The sequence below is a fragment of the Peromyscus eremicus genome, chromosome 15, assembly GCF_949786415.1.
Source record: "Peromyscus eremicus chromosome 15, PerEre_H2_v1, whole genome shotgun sequence".
NCBI classification, from domain to species: Eukaryota; Metazoa; Chordata; class Mammalia; order Rodentia; family Cricetidae; genus Peromyscus; species Peromyscus eremicus.
In genome coordinates, this window is record NC_081431.1 from 64,424,845 (window position 1) to 64,445,637 (window position 20,793).

The 20,793-nt window shown below is 40.5% G+C and overlaps 1 protein-coding gene and 1 pseudogene across 1 annotated transcript in view; one reads left to right on the top strand and one right to left on the bottom strand.

Annotated features, from left to right (window-relative positions):
• Zranb3 (zinc finger RANBP2-type containing 3) overlaps positions 1 to 20,793 on the top strand; it is a 143,698-nt gene that overhangs the window by 69,938 nt on the left and 52,967 nt on the right. Inside the window, exons 7-8 of the mRNA XM_059280843.1 lie at positions 12,835 to 13,006; positions 15,238 to 15,354. Of these exons, the coding sequence (XP_059136826.1) occupies positions 12,835 to 13,006; positions 15,238 to 15,354 (289 nt within the window). The remainder of the gene's footprint in view (positions 1 to 12,834; positions 13,007 to 15,237; positions 15,355 to 20,793) is intronic.
• Positions 1,680 to 1,980, bottom strand: LOC131925657 (COX assembly mitochondrial protein homolog; annotated as a pseudogene).

The window sequence follows — 20,793 nt, forward strand, 5'->3', positions numbered from 1 at the left end:
TCAAAATCTTAAACTAATGGAAGAGTAAGCAAATGCATATTTTTTGGAAAAGAGATTAGTGTATTAAAAACATAAGCATTTTTGTACATTTGAATTTTGACCCTTTTTTCTACATAAATATTTGTATCAATATTGTTGAGATTATACTGTGGTTTCAGAGATGCCAGAGATATGAGGGTATTTGCATTCATTAAGTGGTATATTATTGGGGCTCTACCGTAGTTTTTGGAGGGATAGGGGCTTAAGGGAGTTTGCATCTCATGACATTTTCTTTTCAAAGAGATAGATGGCTTGTTGAGTTCAAAGAAATGAAGACGTAGGGGATTAAAAATTTGAAAGTTGGCCGGGCGGCGGTGGCGCATGCCTCTAATCCCAGCACTTGGGAGGCAGAGCCAGGCAGATCTCTGTGAGTTCAAGGCCAGCCTGGGCTACAGAGTGAGATCCAGGGCAGGCACCAAAACTACACAGAGAAACCCTGTCTCGAAACCCCCCCACCAAAAAAAAAGAAAGAAAAGAAAAGAAAAGAAAAAGAAAGAAAGGAAAGTTTAAAAGTTGGAGTTCAGAGGTTAAGAGCGCGGGCTGTTCTTCCAGAGGTCCTGAGTTCAATTCCCAGCAACCACATCATGGCTCACATGAGATCAGGTGCTCTCATCTGGCATGCAGGCAGAACGCTGTATACATAATAATTAATTAATTAATTAGTTAGTTAATTAATTAATTTGAAAGTTGTCATGGTCTGAACTACAGGATGGGAAATGAGATAGTGAAATTAGTAACATAGGCTTATTAGCAATGCTGAGTAGCCATTTGAGATCAGTAACATGTTGTTCCAATCTTAGATGGTCTTTTAATAAAAAGCTCAGAGCCAGATATCAGGGTGAAAGCTGAAAGATCAGACAGAGAAGCAGAACAGCCAGACTCTAGTTCTTACCTCTATGAAATCCTCAGCCTAAAGAGAGAGAGTTCCTGTTTCCTCATGCCTTATATACCTTTCTGTGTCCTGCCATATTACTTCCTGAGATTAAAGATGTGTGTGTTTCCCAAGCAAAGGCATGAGATCTCAAATGCTGGGATTAAAGGTGTATGCCACCACCGCCTGGCTCTGTTTCTAATCTAGTGGCTGGCTCTGTCCTCTGATCCTCAGGCAGGTTTATTAGGGTACACAATATATCACCAGAGTAACACGGATTAGTCGTGGAGCCAGTCTTCTCAGTGGTAGATTTCCACAGCAATGTGGTAGAGGCCTAAAGTATGCCTAGAGTTGGATCTGTCTAATATTGGGAGTTTTGTATCAACTTCTGATAGCTGTAGAGGCTGAAGGACAAGGAGGATTAGTTATCCTGGTAAGACTCAGAAGTCAGCATGGGCAAGGAAAGTGTGGGAACAGGAAGGGGATAACAGTCACTTGCCCAAAACATCGTAATGAGAAGGGTACAGCGCTAGGTAATGAATGGGTGCCTTAGAGGAATCAATAGAGACCAGAATTGTTATTATTATTTTAGTTTTATCTTCTATCCTGTATTTAATAAACCAAAACTCTGAAATAAAGATTTTTATTTCATAAAATATCAGTATTTTCATGATGGGAATAAAGTAAACATTGTTTTCTCTGCTACTTGTAGTTAACATTATAAATGTTTCCATTAATACAAAAGTTCCTGACTCACTTAAATATTTGCCTACATGCTTGTTGGAAGCTCCTGTAACCTTTTCTCAGTAGGAATCCCTGTTTTTCTGAATTCTTCCCTTTCCTTGAGATATTTCAGTTTGTATCCTTCATAAAAGGTTGAATCATCATAATCAGCAGTTAGACATTCTTTCAGTGCAGAATTTTCTTTCTGGCATTTTACTAACATATGGATTTTGGCATCCTTGTAACATGTAGTGAAATCTTCAACTTGTTCAGAACACCTCTCTCTGTCCTTGTCTCATTATTTTGGGGATCAGAACATCTTTTACAGCATGCCTGAGGTGCAGCATCCTCTTGGCAGGTAGATGAGAAGCCAGCCGCTTGGCTGGAGCAGAAAGGAAGCTATTTTAAAACAGATTTGTTTTATTTTACTTATTTTAAGTTCTGTGTGGGCGGGGAAGGAGGTTGTGCACATGAGTACTGGTGCCCTTGGAGGCCAGAGGCACCAGATTCCCCTGGAACTGTAGTTACAGCAATTACAAGTGATTGAGAGCCGTCTGCCCCGGGTGCTGGGAACTTATTTGGGCTTTAGATTTTGACTTTAATGTGAGAACTTTAAAACTATACATTCTTATATGTGTAGAATCGGAGCAGTGGGTTCTAGGGCTCAAGCTCCAGTACTCATGCTTGTATAGTAAGCACTTTGCTTACTGAACAGTCTTCTGAGACAGCTAGTATAATTTCTTCCTGAGATGTTTGGTAGAAGTCAGAAGTGAGTCCACCTAGACCTGGTGTTCTCTGCTTTAGGAGAATATTAATTAGCAACTGAAGTTTTTCAAGAAATGCAGACCTCCTTGGAGTGTCTCTTCTCAACCCTACTGCATCTTGTGTGTGTACTGCACAGTAGCTGTAAGTGAAGAGAGCGGCCATTGTGGGACATCAGCGTTTCCCAGCTCTGTTGTCTTAATGCCCACTTTCCATAATGAATATTCACTACTCCCTTGTTACACTGGAAGGAAATTCATAGGCATAACCATATATAGCCACATATAATTTCAAATAAAGAATCCAGTATAATGCAGAGAGAAAATAAAAGTTAAGGTAACCATAAACATGTACTTTAATATGTAAATAGGTTGAGACTACATTAGAACACAATTTAAAATGAATGTAGTAAATAAGTTTATATTTATGGTTATAGGAAATCTAAAACTTCATCAGTTGTGATATATGCACTATTTTTTATATGCTTCCAAAGGATAATTTCTGTAGTTAAACTGATTTGCACATCTGTAAATTCCAGGTATATAAAGTTAGAGAAATATAAATCATAAATTGATGAAAATTTACTGTGTTTGGAATTGTGGATACTGCTATTCATATGGAAGCTAATATATCATAGCTGTGTTCATATGGTAGCTAGTGCTCCACAGCTGTGTTCTGATGTTAGCCAGTACACCACAGCTGTGTTCTGATGGTAGCCAGTACTCCACTAATATCTTCAAACAGTGTTTAATAAATCACAGTTATGTGTATTATAGCTTAGCCACCAAAGTGTTTTGGGGGTCAGTGGCATGGTTTCCCACATTAACAAAGTGTTCTGAGTTGAGTTTCCAACAGAACAATGTAGGAGATCCCTTTTAGTTAGCATTATATACAATTTCTAGAAAAATTCAGTGTATAATAAAGTTGTACAAGAATAGTTCATTGCTGCAACCCTAAGTTCTTAGCTGCTGTTGCCTTTTCTTAGATATAAAAGGAATAGATTTATTATTTCAGCTCTGCTCGCTTTCCACTTTGGTTTTGTTTCTGGGCTGCAGTGATATTTGTCTTGACTTTGTCCTCAAATGTGAACTTTTGTTTTCTCTTTATGTTTATCCAGCCTGAGTTTGAGGCCAAGACCATACATCAGAATCTCCACATTGTATGAAAGTCTTTTCATTTAGTTTTTGAAGCTATGTGTATGTAGTGCTTTAATAAAAATATTCTTTTAAAATATAGCTCTGGCCGGGCAGTGGTGGTGCACGCCTTTAATCCCAGCACTCGGGAGGCAGAGGCAGGCAGATCTTTGTGAGTTCGAGGCCAGCCTGGTCTATGGAACGAGATCCAGGAAAGGCTCAAAGCTACACAGAGAAACCCTGTTTCGAAAACACCAATATATATATATATGAATGAATGAAATTTAAAAAACAGGAGCTAAATGACATGTGCTAGTCCAAAGTAGTTTCTGAAGCTAGGCTTGATGGGGTACTCCTGTGATCTCAGCACTTGACAGGTCATCCTTGGGTCACACTGGGTCCATGAGACCCTGTCTTTAAAAAGTAAAGGAAGAAGGGAGAGAAGGGGAAGAAAGTGAGAGAGAGGAGAGGTAATGGGGTGGGGTGGGGTGGTGGAGGGATGGAGAGTGGCTGCAACAAAATGTGTATATGGTCCCTGCTGACCCAAAAGAAGGCCTGTGAATGCTGCAAAAGCAACTCTTCATTTTCATGAAGGTCTGCAGAGATTAGTGCAGACACCTTGCCACACTTTTTTTTTCTATGTATGGCTGCATACTGCTATTTTAGCCATCACCCTTTGTTGCTAGAAGCAGGTATTAAAAATGGTACTTGTGCCGGGCGGTGGTGGTGCACGCCTTTAATCCCAGCACTCGGGAGGCAGAACCAGGTGGATCTCTCTGAGTTCGACGCCAGCCTGGGCTACCAAGTGAGTCCCAGGAAAGGCGCAAAGCTACACAGAGAAACCCTGTCTCGAAAAACCAAAAAAAAAAAAAAAAAAAATGGTACTTGTACATGGTGCTCTATACATATGAAAGTTTTATGTTTTTATAAGATTTTTTACTTTTAATTATGTGTGTATATGTATCTGTGTATTGGTTTGTGCACAAGTGCAGTGACCTCGGAGGCCAGAAGAGGGCCTCAGATCCCCTGGAGCTGGAGTTACAGGTCACAGCTGTAAGCTGCCAGCCATGAGTTCTAGCAACCAAACACTGGCCTTAGAAAAACAATCTGTACTCTTAACTGCTGAGCTGTCTCTCCAGCCCCAATTGCTTATGTTTATAGATATAGGTTAGAAATAAAATAAGGAAGAAAGCATTACGTAGTAAATAGACTGTTCAGCTCTTTCCCACCCCACTATGTCCGTCATCAGTGCTAATATCAGATACATACTGTAAGTATCCACATCATGGTATGATGTGCAAGCTAAATAATATATCTTTTGTTTGTTTGTTTTTAATTTATTTTATTTTAAATTAAGTATTGCCAGGTGGTGGGTGGCACATGCCTTTAATCCCAGAACTTGGGAGGTAGAGCCAGGCGGATCTCTGTGAGTTTGAGACCAGACTGGTCTAAAGAGTGAGATCCAGGATAGGCTCCAAAACTACACAAGAAACCCTGTCTGGAAAAACCAAATAATAATAATAATAATAATAAAGTATAATTATGTCATTTCCCCCTCCAATTCCTCCCCCCTCTCTGCTTCTTAAATTCATGAGCTCCTTTCCCTCTAATTATTATTGTCTCTCTCTCTCTCTCTCTCTCTCTCTCTCTCTCTCTGTCTCTCTCTCTCACACACACACACACACACACACGGTTGTATTTATATGTTTATGTATTTGTATATTTATTGTATTTAGATTGATATATATGGGGGAGGAGGGAGGACGAGATGAGGAGTGCCAGTGGGATATAAACAAACAAGTGTAAAGGACAGCAGCAGAGTCTGTTTAGTGTTGCTTGCATGTGTGTTTTTAGGCTGACTGACTGCTTGGGTGTTGAATCATCACTTAGGGGCTCCTCCCTGGGGAGGACTAGCTCTCCTGGACTCAGCATTGCTTGGTGACTGTAGCTCTTCACCTAGGGTGGGGCCCCGTGAGATTCCCCATCCACTTCGGCATGTCTATTGACGCTGTCATTGCTCGGGTCTTGTTCAGGCGGCTTTATTGTTGAGATTTCATGGGTGTCTCTTCTTTGTCATCTATAGAAGACACAAGCTTATAGAACCCCTGGTCTTGTCTCTTATAATTAATTGTTCCCAGCCCTCTTAGGTGTTGGGTTATGTTTTAATGTATCAACTGGTGCTGGGCACCCCACAGTCAGTTATTCTCTGCATTTTCACCAATCTGGCTTTCTCTAATGGTCTCTGTCTGTTGCAAAAAGAAGTTTCTTTGGTGAAGGGGGAGAACTTCTGTAATCAGGTTGTCTGGAGATGGTGTGTCTTAACATTGTCTCTTAATATCAAAATAAATGATAAGCAAAGGTGTCAATAGGAACAAAGAAATAAGTGTGATGATTGTAGGTCCAAAGTATACATTGGAAGAATGAAATTTTACAACAATAAACTGAGAGCTCACTCCCCTTGGTTAGTGAAGTTTCTATCTACTCTCATGAAATTGATTAAAAACTTGGTACAGAATAGTGCTTCCAACTGGTTTTTTTTAATGCACCTATGGACTTATAGAGACGAATTTCTAAACAGCCTTATTAAGTAAGAAACACAGAGCCAAATGCAGAGGTAACAGCCAAAGAGATCAGAGAACTAGTGAAGAGCCACGACTACCTTATCTTACCACCTCGCCGCAGTCGCTTCCCCAGTTTCTTCCCATCTAACTTGTGTTTTTATTGCTTTCCTGTTCTGCCTTCTCATTGGCTCTAAGCCCAGCCACATGACTTCCTCGTCACTACCTGTCTGTACAGACGTCCAGGTCTCTATGGTTGGTAATAGAATTAAAGGCTCATGTCACCATGCTTGGCTGTATCCTTGACCACACAGAGACTCTGCCTACCATGTGATCTGATTAAGGGCATGTGCTACCACCGCCGGACTTCTGCTTATGGCTCGCTATGTGACCTCGCTATGTGACCTCTGATCTCCAGGCAAACTTTATTTATTAACATACAAATAAAAATCTCATTTCAGCACAATTAAAGTATCACCACAGTCTTATGATATAGTTCAGTGGGTAAAGTGTGTGCCACAAAATCTTAACAATCTGAGTTCGATCCCTAGAACCTGCATAAAGGTGGAAGGAGAGAACCAACTCCCAAAAGTTGACCTCTGACTTCCAAGTGTCCCATGTGTACACACACACACATAAATAAATAATTAAAAATAAAATATCCTGAGTCTAATTACTATCTAACCCTTACTGTATTATGTATTTTACCTTACATTCATTTTTGAGAGTCTATGTTCCCTTCTTGTTTAGTTCTAGGCTAGAACTCACTCTGCAGACCAGGTGGCCTCACTGTTGTAATAATCCTGCCTCCCTAGATAGCAGGGGGGACCCTAGGATGACTGTGGCTTATAATAAGTTTTGGTTTTACTCAATTACTGGGAAAGCCTCAATCAAACATTTCACTATTAGGATAAGAATTTGTATTGTATCAAGCTGATAATAGAAAAATAAATTAAAAAAAATGGTTTTCTATTAAAAAAAAAGAACAAAAAAATAATAATCCTGCCTCCACTTCCTCAGTACTGGGACTGATGTCTTTTTACAAGTTGATTTTGTGTGAATTTTTGTTTTGTTTTGTTTTGAGACAGGGTTTCCCTGTGTAGCCCTGGCTGTCCTGGAACTTACTCGTAGACTAGACTGGCCTCAAACTCAGAGATTTGCCTGCCCCTGCCTCCAGAGTGCTGCTGGAATTAAAGGTGTGCACCACCACACCAGGCTTCATTTTGTATGGAATTTTAAGGGACCTAGAATAACATTAAGCAAACATTAAAAAGAGAAATTGGCTAGAAGGCCCAGTTACACTGACTCTTCGTGACAGTGTGGCAGTCATCCAAGAATGGATAGCTAGGGCTGACAAGAGGCAAGAAGCTGCTTGCTGCCAAGCCTGATGGCCTGACTTTGATCCCCAGGATCCACCTGGTGCAAGAAGTGACTCTCACAACTTCTTGTCTGACTTCCACATATACTGCACCATATGTAAAGTAAATAAATGTAAAAAATAGTTTAAGAAAGAGTAAATATCCATATCAGTGAAACAGAAGAGCCCAGAAACCAACCCTTCATTTATGATAAATGGACTTTTAACAAAAGACATTCATAGGGTGGTTCTGGGACACCTTAGTAGCCATTTTAAAGCTAGGGTGTATACACCATATACAAAATTCCACTCCAAATGTGTCAAAGAACTGAATGTAAAATCAGCACCTAGAGAGAAGACCTTACATCATGGTAAATCTTCACACCTCAAATTTAGTAACGCATTCCTAGATACGACACTGACATCAGGAACAATGGAAGAGCAACTGGATGAAGTCTGTCCTATCAGGATTAACAACTTCAGTACTTAACAAGAGATACCGTCAAGAAATTGAACTGGGCATGGTGATACATGCTTGTAGTCCTAGTGCTTAGGTGACTGAGGCAGGAGGATAGCAAGTTTGAAGCCAGCCTGGGTACCTTGAAAACATTACCCACAGAATGGGAAAAATATTTACAAATTGTGCCCTTGATAGATGATGTGTGTTTAATATGTGGATAGCTCTTATAACTCAGGTACTAAAACCAACTCAACTAAAATGTGCAAATGATTTGAATAGACATTTCTCAATAAAAGATATATAAATGACCATCAAACATACTTTAAAATGCTTCCTGTCACTCATCAGAGGGTGTGACTCAAAACTACAAGAGAGATACTGTATACTTGGCAGGACACACAGAACCAGACACAAGTGGATGTGGAAACCGTAACTCTTGTGAACCACGGGTGGCTGTGTCGCGAGGCGTGTCCTTGGGTTCTCCTCCTGCACTGTTGATAGGTGTTTCAATTGCTTTTGCAAACCCACTGATTCCCTCAGGACTTAGAGTCACTGTTCCAGTCTTTGCGTGTCTAGCATATACCCAGAAGAAGTGGAAGTGCACACTTGCACAGACCCTTCCTGGATGCTTGGAGCAGCTTTATTTGTAATTACAAAACTTGGGAGCAGCCCAGATGTCCATCAGTGGGAATGGCTAAAACAAGCGTGGTCTGTTTGTGCAATGGAATTTCAGTCAGCCATTGAAAGGAGTGAAAGATCCATTAATGCTTCTGCACACAGGAATTTTAAAAAATCAGTGTTTAGTGAAGGAAGGCAGCCATAAAGGAACATTCAGTATATGGTTCCACTCATAAATAAGAGTCAGCAAGCAACTTGATTGGGACAAAATCTAAGTAAGTAATCTAAGTAAGGCAGCCACACCCTTAATCCCAGCACTCAGGAGGCAGAGGCAAGAGGGTCTCTGTGAGTCAGAGGCTAGCCTGGTCTACATAGTGAGTCCCAGTATAGCCAGTGCTCAGTAGAGACCCTGTCACCACAGATAGATAGATAGATAGTTAGAGAGAGAGAGAGAGAGAGAGAGAGAGAGAGAGAGAGAGAGAGAGAGAGAGAGAAAGAGAGATAAAGTAGTGTTTGATTAGGGCGTGGGGTTCATCTTTCTTTCTTTCTTTCTTTCTTTCTTTCTCTCTTTCTTGTTCTTTCTTTCTTCCTTTCTTTCTCCCTCCCTCCCTCCCCCCTTCCTTCCCTCCCTTCCTTCCTTCCTTTTCTTAGAAGTGGTCTTATATAGCCCAGGCTGCCCTCAAACTCATTATGTAGATGAGGATGACCTTGAACTTCCTCTGATCTTCCTCTCTCCAACTTCAGTGTGTTGGTATTACAAGTGTGTACCACCATGCCTGATATACAGAGGCTAGAACCCAGGGCCTTACATATGCCAGGCAAGCATTCAACTGAGCTACATCCTAGCCAAGGACATAGGATTCCTTCCTCTTTGATTTATTTATTATGTATACAGTGTTCTGTCTGCATGTATGCCTGTATGCCAGAAGAGGGCACCAGATCTCATTACAGATGGTTGTGAGCCACTATGTGGTTGCTGGGAATTGATCTCAGGACCTCTGGAAGGACAGCCAGTGCTCTTAACCTCGAACCATCTCTCCAGCCCAAGGATTCTTTCTTTCCTTCTTTCTTTTTTTTTTTTTTTTTTCTCAAGACAGGGTTTCTCTGTGTAGCTTTGCGCCTTTCCTGGAACTCACTTTGGAGACCAGGCTGGCCTCGAACTCACAGAGATCCGCCTGCCTCTGTCTCCAGAGTGCTGGGATTAAAGGCATGCACCACCACCGCCCGGCAAGGATTCTTTCTTGAGGTGATAAAAAATGTTGTAAAATTTGTGGCAGTTAAATTGCTACAAATCTATGCATACACTAAAAACCACAGAAGCCTGCATTTGGTGTGTTTTGTATGGAAGTGTGAATTCTGTTTCAATGGGGCTGGTTTTAAAATTAGAATATTTGGGCTGGTGAGGTGACTCAGCAGGTAAGGAACCCACATGATGGAAGGAGAGAACTGACTCCCACTCCTTGTTCTCTGACCTCTACACATGCACCATGGCATATACCCCCTCCCAAATAAATAAATAAATGTGATTTTATAAAGTTATATATAATCACTATCAAATATAATGACAAGTAATCATTTGTTGGTGGGTGGTGGCTCTTCTAGCCCCTGTTCTGCACTTCCCTTTGCTTCCCAAATACGAGGTTAGGAATTCTTTTGTTTTAAGACAGTGTCTCACTTTGCAGCCCTTACTTGCCTGGAACTCCTGACATGACCCAGTTGATCTCAAACTCAGATACATAAGCCTGCCTTTGCTTCCTAAGTGGTGGGATTGATTGAGTGCAACCACTCCCAGCCTCCAGCCTCTTTAATAGAATGTTTTTGTTCTTTGAGAATTTCATATGTGCATACCGCGTATTTTGATCATATTCACCCCCCTTTCCTCCCCCAACTCCTTCAGGTTCCACCCCCACCCTATTTCCTAAGCTTCCAATGTTCTTGAGAGTAAGTGCCACCTCTGGCTCCTTAGTGTCTTCTGAAAAGAGATGAAGTGGAGGTAGGTTGCAGTGAGAAATAATTTTGGTAATCCCTGCTTCAATGCCAAGCATACAATTTGCAATAAGCTTGTAGTAAAACACCCAGAAAGCAACTACTCATGCTTCTTTCTGTGATGCACAGTCTCCAAGAAGAGGGGAGAAGCTTCCCAATGACACTCAACACTGTACTGGCATTCTGATATTAGATTGCTCAGACTTTAGACTGGGAATGGACTTGCCTAGCATATTCGAGGCCCTGGATTGAATCCCTGGGTTGAATGCCACAAAGAAAAAAAAAGCTCAGCCATCTGCACTTCTGAAACACGGATATTGGTTTCTACAGGAGGCAAATAAGATGTGTATGGTGATCTGTACCCGTCTTATCCCATGAACTTTCAGATAGTGTGCTTGATTTTAATTCAGACATTTCATTCTTTTTTTTGATATAGAAATTATTTTATACAATGGTGGTAAATTCATGTCAAAATTAGCTAAAGCAAAATGATTTAAAATAATAGGACTTAAACCAAGCTAGTACTAATTATAATCATCAGTAATGTAGGATATTAGTGTTTGTGTTGCATTCTACATGAAGATTATTTTGTTCATAATATTTGCAATTTTTAAAAAAATATGTAGGTTGATTTAATCCAGCTGCCACCATAATTCAATGTGTCTCAGTAGCTGTCGGTCATTCATCAGTAATCAAACAATTTACAGTCAACACAACACTATATAGGATCCAGGGTCCTGTGTATTTTCCATTTGTTTTTCCAGATAGAGTTTCTTTGTGTAGCTTTGTACCTTTCCTGGAACTTACTCTGTAGTGCAACCGGGCCTCGAACTCACAGAGATCTGCCTGCCTCTGCATCCTGTATGCTGAGATTAAAGGTGTGGGCCGCCACCGCCCACCATATTTTCCATATTTATGTGCCTTATTCTTCTTATTATTTTACTTCTCTCTTTAAAGATTTTATGGGGCTGGAGAGATGGCTCAGAGGTTAAGAACACTGGCTGTTCTTCCAGAGGTCCTGAGTTTATTTCCCAGCACCCACATGGTGGCTCACAACCATCTGTAATGAGATCTGGCTCCCTCTTCTGGCCTTCAGGGATACATGCAAACAGAACACTGTATACATAATAAATAAATCTTTAAAGATTTTATTTATTTTTTCTTTTTTTCTCCCCATTTTTATTTATTCATTTATTTTTCTATTATCAGCTTGATACAGTATAAATTCTTATCCTAATAGTGAAATGTCTGATTGAGGCTTGCCCAGTAATTGAGTAAAACCAAAACTTATTATAAGCCACAGTCATCCTAGGGTCCCCCCTGCTATATAGCCTCCTTGGTTCTGTGGATTGCAGTCTGATTGTCCTTTGCTTTATATCTAGAATCCACTTATGAATGAGTACACACATTTCATTCTAAAAACAAAATTAAAGAGCTCTTCCAACATCTTTTTTCTGTGTGGGCAGTTTGGAGTCTTAGATTTCTTTTGTTAATGATGTAGTCAAAGCGTACCTAGTATGGTGAATAAAAAAATAGGTGACAGAGTTAGGTATTGGCAAGCATTTTCCCCAGTGTTTTGTTCTGTTTTTTTTTCAAGACAGGGTTTCTCTGTGTAGCCCTGACTGTCCTGGAACTTGCTTTGTAGACCAGGCTGGCCTCGAACTCACAAAGACCTGCCTGCCTCTGCCTCCCTTAAAGGCATGTGCCACCACTGCCCAGCATTTCCCCAGTTTAATATGTACACAAATCTTTAAGTATGAGTATGTAAACATTAAAGGAAGCAAAATATTTCAGTGGCATGAAAATATATCAGGCTGGATAGTAGCTCATTTGGTAGAATGCCTGCTAGTATACATTCATAGTGATCCCCCTGCCTTAGTCTCTTGAGTCCTAGAATTACAATTGTGAGTCAACATACACTACTTAGATTAGCTCTTTTTTTTAAGATTTATTTTTAAAGTGTGTGTGTGTGTGTGTGTGTGTGAGAGAGAGAGAGAGAGAGAGAGAGAGAGAGAGAGAGAGAGAGAGAGAGAGAGAGAGAGAGAGAGACGCCCTTGGAGGCCATCAGACCCTTGGAGCTTGAGTTACAAATGTGAGCCACCTGATGTGAGTGCTGGAGACCGAACTTAGGTCCACTGCAGGAGCAGTGTGCCATCTTAACCGTGGAACCATCTCTTCAGCCCCTTAGGTCAGCTTTTTGAAACTGGTTTTCATTTGGAAATAACAGGACAGTGCCATTGCTCCCTATTATTACAAGGAGAGACGGACTGCATACAGGGATGTCCTCCTGCCGCGCTCAGCTTTGCTTTGTCTTTTCATCCTACCAGGTACTTTGGTAAAAGGCGTCAGTGGGACTGCAGAGGAGCATCGAACCTTGGTGAACTCCACCAGCTGCTCAGTGACATGATGATCAGAAGGTTAAAGAGTGAAGTTTTGAGCCAGCTGCCTCCTAAAGTCAGACAGCGCATTCCCTTTGACCTGCCGCCAGCAGCAGTCAAGGTGAGGTCCTGGGTTTACCTGAAAGTCTGTCTTACTTTAAGCATTATGAATTATCCTATTAAAGACTGTATATCACACTTCACAGAAAAGCATGCTTTCTTGAAACAGGTTTGATTAGTAGGACGTCTATTGGTTTTGTATCATTTCGGGGGGAAAAACACAAGATTTTAATTATCAAATATGAGAACAGATACAGCTCCTAGTGATTAAAAATTTTTCTATTGAGTATAGGAAAAAGCACAGTGATGAAACTATTCAGTATTAAGGATTCATGTTATCTACAACGTAAGTCCCAGTAGTTAGTAAGGAATACTGTGTTTCATGTTCTCTGGATACACACACATATACACACACACACACACACACACACACACACACACACACACACACCCCTAAAGATGGGGCCGAGGCAATGGCTCCATGTGTGAAATGCCATGCAAGTGTGAGGACTTGACTTGGGTATCTCAGAACCCAGGTAAAACTGGTACTGTGATAGGTGCCTCTGTAGTTCCAGTGCTGCTGAAATGAGATGGGAGCAGAGACATGAGAGTCCCCAGAAGCTATCAGGCCATAGCATCTCAAACAAGGGAGGAGGTGAGACCCACACACTAGCTGTCCCTGACCCCCAGCACACAAATATATTCCATAGAGTACATGAATGCATGCATGCATGTACACACACAGAGACACATACATCATACACGAAGATTTCTTTTTGTAAGTATAAATAGATATATTGCAGAATAACTTGAATGTAGCTCTGTTCTTGAAATCTGAAACCCTGTGGTAACATTGCAGGATATAATATTTAACATATCTGAAAGCCAAATGTTTATTTTCCCTGATCATCACCTAGATTTACTTTTGGGGAGCACATTACCTCTACAGTCTCTGGATGTGACTGAGTGAACAAGGATTTTTCACTGTTACATCTTAGAAGTTAAATGAGTATCTTGTAAACATTGGATACTTTGGTATTGCTTACCAAACCAAACTAGTAGGCACTCATGAAATTTAGACCAGCACCTGTGGAGCCTCCACGGGACTGGACTAGGCCCTCTGCATAAGGGAGCCAGTTGTGTAGCTTGACTTGCTCAAGGGGCCCCCGGCAGTGGGATCAGGATCCATCCTTGGTGTATGAGCTGGCTTTTTGGAGCCCAGTGCCTATGATGGGACACTTTGCACAGCCTTGGTGCAGGGGGAGGGACTTGGACCTACCTAAACTGAATGTACCATGCTCTGCTAACTCCCCATGAGAGGCCTTACGTTCTTGTAGGTAGGAATGGAGGATAGGTTGGAGGTGAGAGGCTGGAGGGGCAGGAGGAGGGAAGAGGGGGATCTGTAACTGATATGTAAAATGAATAAAAAATTTAATAAAAAAGAATGTTCTTATTTTCTTTATCTGCTATTTTAATATTAAAGAGAAAAATGAAATGAAGAATCAATTTATGATCATATTATTATATTTTATGTAACTAATATTTCTTTCATCCTTATACTTGTTTTTGGTTTTTTCAAGACAGGGTTTCTCTGTGTGGTTTTGGTGCCTGTCCTGTATCTCGCTCTGTAGACTGGCCTCGAACTCACAGAGATCCGCCTGGCTCTGCCTCCCGAGTGCTGGGATTAAAGGAGTGTGCCACACTGCCTGGCATCCCTATACTTGTTTAAATAATACATCTTACTACAAAAATAAATTCCACCACCCTGTTTTCCTACATGTTCAGTTATTTTTCACTTTATACACTGTTTTTCAAGAGGAATTCATAATTCAGTTGTTTGAATTATGGTATGACATAACTTGTCGCTGGCTTCTCTCATTAGCATAGACATGTGACCTGTCTCTGAATTGTGGTTTTAAATGAATACATTGATATCTATGGAAATTATATAAAAATTCTTGGGCTGGAGAGATGGCTCAGCGGTTAGGAGCACTGGCTGCTCTTCCAGAGGTCCTGAGTTCAATTCCCAGCAACCATATGGTGGCTCACAACCTTCTGTAATGAGATCTGGTGCCCTCTTCTGGCCTGCAGGTGTACATGCAGTCAGAACACTGTATACATAATAAATAAATAAATCTTAAAAAAAAAGTTTAAAAAAGAAAAAAAGCAAAAAAAAAATTCTTTTTATAACTTTCTATACAGAGAAGGAGAAAATAGGACCTGATGCATGACTGAATTAATTGTTCTGTTCTTGATCCTGTATTCATGAAAATGTTATTCCTCTCCACATAGGAACTGAATGCCAGCTTTGAAGAATGGCAAAAATTAATGAGAGATCCAAACTCAGGTGCCACGGAGACGGTTATGGGGTTGATAACACGCATGTTTAAACAGACTGCAATTGCCAAGGTACTTCTTATTGGGCCATTATGTATTTGTCTTCATAAAAAGTTTTCAATGTGTTTTAATTAACCCAATAGGTTACTTATATACTACAACATGACTCTACCATTTTTGAATTATTATTGAAAACCCAAATGTACTGAAAACAGACAGCAGTGTGAAAAACGCTCCTTTTTATAGTTTCCCATATACACCTGACTTAAGGGATATACAGATGGTCCTCTTTATTAGCTTTTGGCTTGGTTTCTCTACATGATTCCTGCAAATAATCTTCTGCCTCTGGAGTGCTGGGGTCAAAGTTGCACAATACCACACATGGCTTGTGTGGGGAGCGCACATTGAAGAATTTTTTTTAATGTCCATGTATGTGTGCCTGCATGAGTTCATATGCAGCATGCAAATGCCCCAAGAGCCCATATGATACGAGGTGCACTGGAATAGAGTTCCAGATGGTGGTGAGCTGCCCACCATGGGTTCTGGGAACCGAATCTATGTCCTCTGCAAGAGTAGTAAGTGATCTCAACCCCTGAGTCATCTCTCCAACCCACAGTTCTGAGAAATTTTTATATATATAAAATTATTTTAAAGTGTAGATTGTTAATTTATAACTAACATAACTTGAAATGTATGCTTTTAAAATGTATAGATAGGAAGCCAACCCGTAGTGTGGCACACCTTTAATCCCAGCACTTGAGAGGAAGAGGCAGGTGGATCTCTGTAAATTCAAGGCCAACCTGGTCTACAGAGCTAGTTCCAGGACAGCCAGGAGTGTTACACAGTGAAACCCTGTCTCAGGAAAAAAATGTATAGATAGGGACTAGAAAGATGATTCATTGGCTAAGAGGACTGGCTGTTGTTCCAGAGGATTTGTTTGTCAAGTCTCAGCACCTGCATTGTGGCTCCAGTTCCAGGGAACCCTACTCCCTCTTCTGGCCTCTGTGAGCACTGCGTGCATGTGGTGTACAGACATTCATGCAGGCAAACACTCATACACATTTAAAAAAAAATAAATAAATCTTCAAAATTCTATAGGTCACTAAGGTTTATCAGATGTACATAGTCAGGCACACCGCAGTTAAATCTGGAAGCTATTTCTGTTACACCAAAAGGTCTCTTACCCCAGCCATTTCCGTTCCATTCACCCCAACTGTGGCCATTGCATATAAGCTTTGAATCACTAAATTTTCACAATTCCCGGGACACAGTATGAAGCCTTAAGTTTAGTTTTTTTCATGTACTGTAAAGCTCTTGGTTTAACCCAGGGTGTTATGTAATTTTTTTCTTTCTATTACATCCTGTGTATCCTCCAATGTATAGAAATACAGCTTAGTTTTTTATGGTTTCTTCACTAGTTATTAGACTTTTAAGGTATTCCAAATTTTAGGGTGTCCCTTGATAGCAGAATATGCTATTATAAATAAAAATAATGTGATAATCCATGTGGCTGTTTATATAGTCACCATTTTCATGAAATTTTTGATTTTGTTGCATTATTGTTATTATGAGGAGCACATGGATGCCGCATGTACAAGTCAGAGGACAACTTCCAGGAGTTGGTTCTCTCCTTCTGCCTCTTCTAAGTCAAGGTCTCTTGTTTCTGTGACAGAACTGCATATTCCAGGCTAGCTGGCCAGCAGGCTTCCTTTCCTGTTACGTCTGTCTCTACCCCCATCCTGTCTTAGGAGTGCTGAGATTACAGGTGTGTGCCACCATATCCAGGTTTTTCACTTGGATTCTAGGGATCAAACGCAAGTCATCAACCTTGCATAACAAGCACTTTTACCTACTCCGCCATCTCTCTGGCCCTAGACATCGTTTTTATTTCTTGAGGGCAGAAATCTAGACATAGGACTGTGGTGTCAGAGAAACACATGCTTGCCTTCCAAAACCCTTTCTTTGCCAAGCGTTTGACCACTTTGCATTTGTGCTAGCATACATGGGGGCTCCAGTGGACCCACGTCTTTGTCAGCACAGGGCACTGTGCTGTCATGCTTCCTTTTCTGTGGACAGGAAGTGCTTTTTTATTTCGGGTTTTGTTTGTTTGTTCCCAAGTAGGAGTTATACTGGATATATCTTCTTTTTTTAATTATTTATTTATTTATTTATTTAATGCAGAATGCCATTTATTGAAGGAGGGAGGAGGTCTTAAATACAGGCTTACAGCACAATGGGAGAACCCCGGAGGGCAGAAGTTCTCTACCGATGTTTTACAATCTTGCATCTAAGCTGTTAATGCTTATTATGTAGGATACACAGACAAGGATCTTGGATATATTTTCATATTCTTTTTAGTTATTTATTTTCTCTTGTGACCTGTTTACTTAAATTGGACTCCTGCTAATATTGGGTTATAAGGATTCCTTATGTTTAGGAATGGATCCTCATACATACATATATATCTTTGTAAATTTTGCCCCCAACCCTGTGTGTTCTATTTATTTATTTACTTACTTATTTATTTATTCATTCATTCATTCATTGTTTTTTTTGAGACAGATTTTCTCTATATAGCACTAACTGTCCTGGAACTGTAGTGATACACAGATCAAGTTGGCCTCATACTCAGAGACCCACCTGCCTTTGCTTTCTCAGTGCTGAGATTAAAGGCGTAGGCCACCATTGCACAGGCTCCCATTTTGATTTTTGTAACATACCATTTTAAAGAACAGAAATTTGTAATTTTTAAATATTTCAGTATGTCCTTTTCATTCTTCTTTTCTTGATTTTTGAGTCCTGATAAACTTTTGCCTAACACAAGTTTCTTCTACTAATGCTCTAGCTTTAGAGTGCATAGGTACATCTATGAAGTTTTTAGAGTTAATTCTATTTTGTTTGTTTGTTTGTTTTTATTTTTGTTTATAGACAGGATCTTACTAGGTAGCCCTAGTTGGCCTGAAAGCTGGCCTTGAACTCTGCAGAGATTCACTTAATTCTTATTCCAGAATGCTTGGATTAAAGGTGTGTGCCACCATCCAGTTTAGAGTTAATTCTTTACACAGCATAACATAAAGATGGAGATTCACAGATTTTTGTTTTGTTTTTTCAAGACAGGGTTTCTCTGTGTAGTTTTGGTTCCTGTCCTGGATCTCGCTCTGTAGCCCAGGCTGGCCTCGAACTCACAGAGATCCGCCTGCCTCTGCCTCCCGAATGCTGGGATTAAAGGAGTGCGCTACTACCGCCTGGCTGATTTTTGTATTCTTAAAGGTGTGTGTGTGTGTGTGTGTGTGTGTGTATGTGTGTGTGTGTATGTGTGTGTGTGTGTGTGTGTGTGTGTGTGTACCATCACAGTGCTCCTTTGTGCTATAGAGTCGTTCATTATGCTCACATTGCTCTATTGTCCCATCACAATGCTCCCTTGTTCTATCATAGTGCGCTATTATTCTGTCACAGTGCTCCATTGTTTTATCACAATTCTCCATGGTGACATCACAGTTTTCCATGGTGACATCATAGTGCTCTATTGTGACATCACAGTGCTCCATGGTTCTATCACAGTGCTCCAATGTTCTATCACCGTGCTCCATTTTTCTATCACAGTGCTCCATTGTTCTGTCACAGTGCTCAATTGTATCATCACAGTGCTCAATTGTATCATTACAGTGTTCAATTGTGACATCAAAGTTCTTCATTGTGACATCATAGTGCTCCATTGTTCTATCACAGTTTTCCATTGTGACATCACAGTTCTCCATTGTGACATCATAGTGCTCCACTGTTCTATCACATTGCTCCATTGTTCTATCACTGTGCTCCATTGTGACATCATTGTTCTCCATGGTGACATCACAGTTCTCCATTGAGACATCATACTACTCCATGGTTCTATCACACTGCTCCATTGTGACATAATAGTACTCCATTGTTGTATCATCAGTCTCCATTGTTCCATCACAATGCTCCATTGTGACATCATAGTGTTCCATTGTATCATCATAGTGCTCCATTGTTCTATCACAGTGTTCCACTGTGACATCACAGTTCTCCATTGTGACATCATAGTGCTCCAGTGTGACATCACAGTTCTCCATTTTGACATCGCAGTGCTCCATTCTTGTCACGGTGCTCCATTGTGACATCATAGTGCTTCATTGTGTCATCAGGATGCTCCATGATTCCATCACAGTGCTCCATTGTGACATCACAGTTTTCCATTGTGACATCATAGTTCTCCCTTGTTCTATCTCAGTTCTCCATTGTGACATCACAGTGCTCCAGTGTGCCATCATAGTGCTCCACTGTTCTATCACAGAGCTTCAGTGTGCTATGACAGTGCTCCATTGATCAATCACAGTGCTCCATTGTTCTATCACACTTCTCCATGTTGATATCACTGCTCTCCATTGTGACATCATAGTACTCCATTGTTCTATCCCAGTGCTCTATTGTGACATCATAGTGCTCCATTGATCTATCACAGTGCTCCATTGTTTAATCGTAATTTGTACCCACTGTGTGTGTGCACAACACTATTTTCTCACTGAATTTCTTTGACTGTTGTCCTAGTTTGTTTGTGCATACATGCCTGCACATTCATATTAACTTGAAGTCTCAGTCGTAAACTTAACATGAAAACTGAATTTTACTCTTCGTAACAAATATGAATAAAAAAACTACCTTCTCTGAGTTGGCGAATTTTCACATAAAATAAAGGACTCAATTTCAAAGGAAAAATTAAGTTAAACTTTCATGCGTATTCTGTTTAGTTTTTTGAGTATTGAGTTCAAAAGGCGTATTTATGGGAGTGAAAATGCAGGACATAAGTTGGAAGGAAACCTCCGTCTTCCGGTGTTAGTTCCAGGTTACTCGTGAGTTAACATCTGATGGTGATCACTGTTCACAGTGTGACGACAGTCGATACATCACACTCCATCTAACTACGCTTCTCTGACAGGCGTTGTTCTAGGCGTTAATAACCATCTTGTGTTGTTTGCTTATTTGTCTTTGTGCTCGATGCTGAATACAGACGATGTCTCTTAAGTCAGAAAACCCTTAGGTGACTCTTTTCTGTGTTAGGATGCTGGGGCTGTCATTAGTAGGAAGTTGACATCTAACTCAAACCCTTGGGAAAAAGGAGATTAAAATCAGCTGTCTGGAAATTGAGTCACATTCTTAAAAATAAAGTGAAGCGAATACCCGTCCCTGGCACTCAGGCTTGTGGAGATTTTATTCATCCCTCCTCCCCTCACATCAGCTCTGTTCTCAGCCATCCATGTATTTTGGACATTTTTCTATTCGTGGATACAGCCAGAAACCATTAGTTCCTGCCGTCACAAAATGGAGACACTCACTACATCTTCCCCCATGTTATTGAATTCCAACAGTTAGAGTCTATAACTCTGAATAATACCGTTTATCTGCCGTGTGGGTTATGTGGGCTGATTATGAGGTAACTAGTTACAGGCTACTTTTGTTTTCTGTGACAAAATGTGTTGCTGAGTTCTCCCA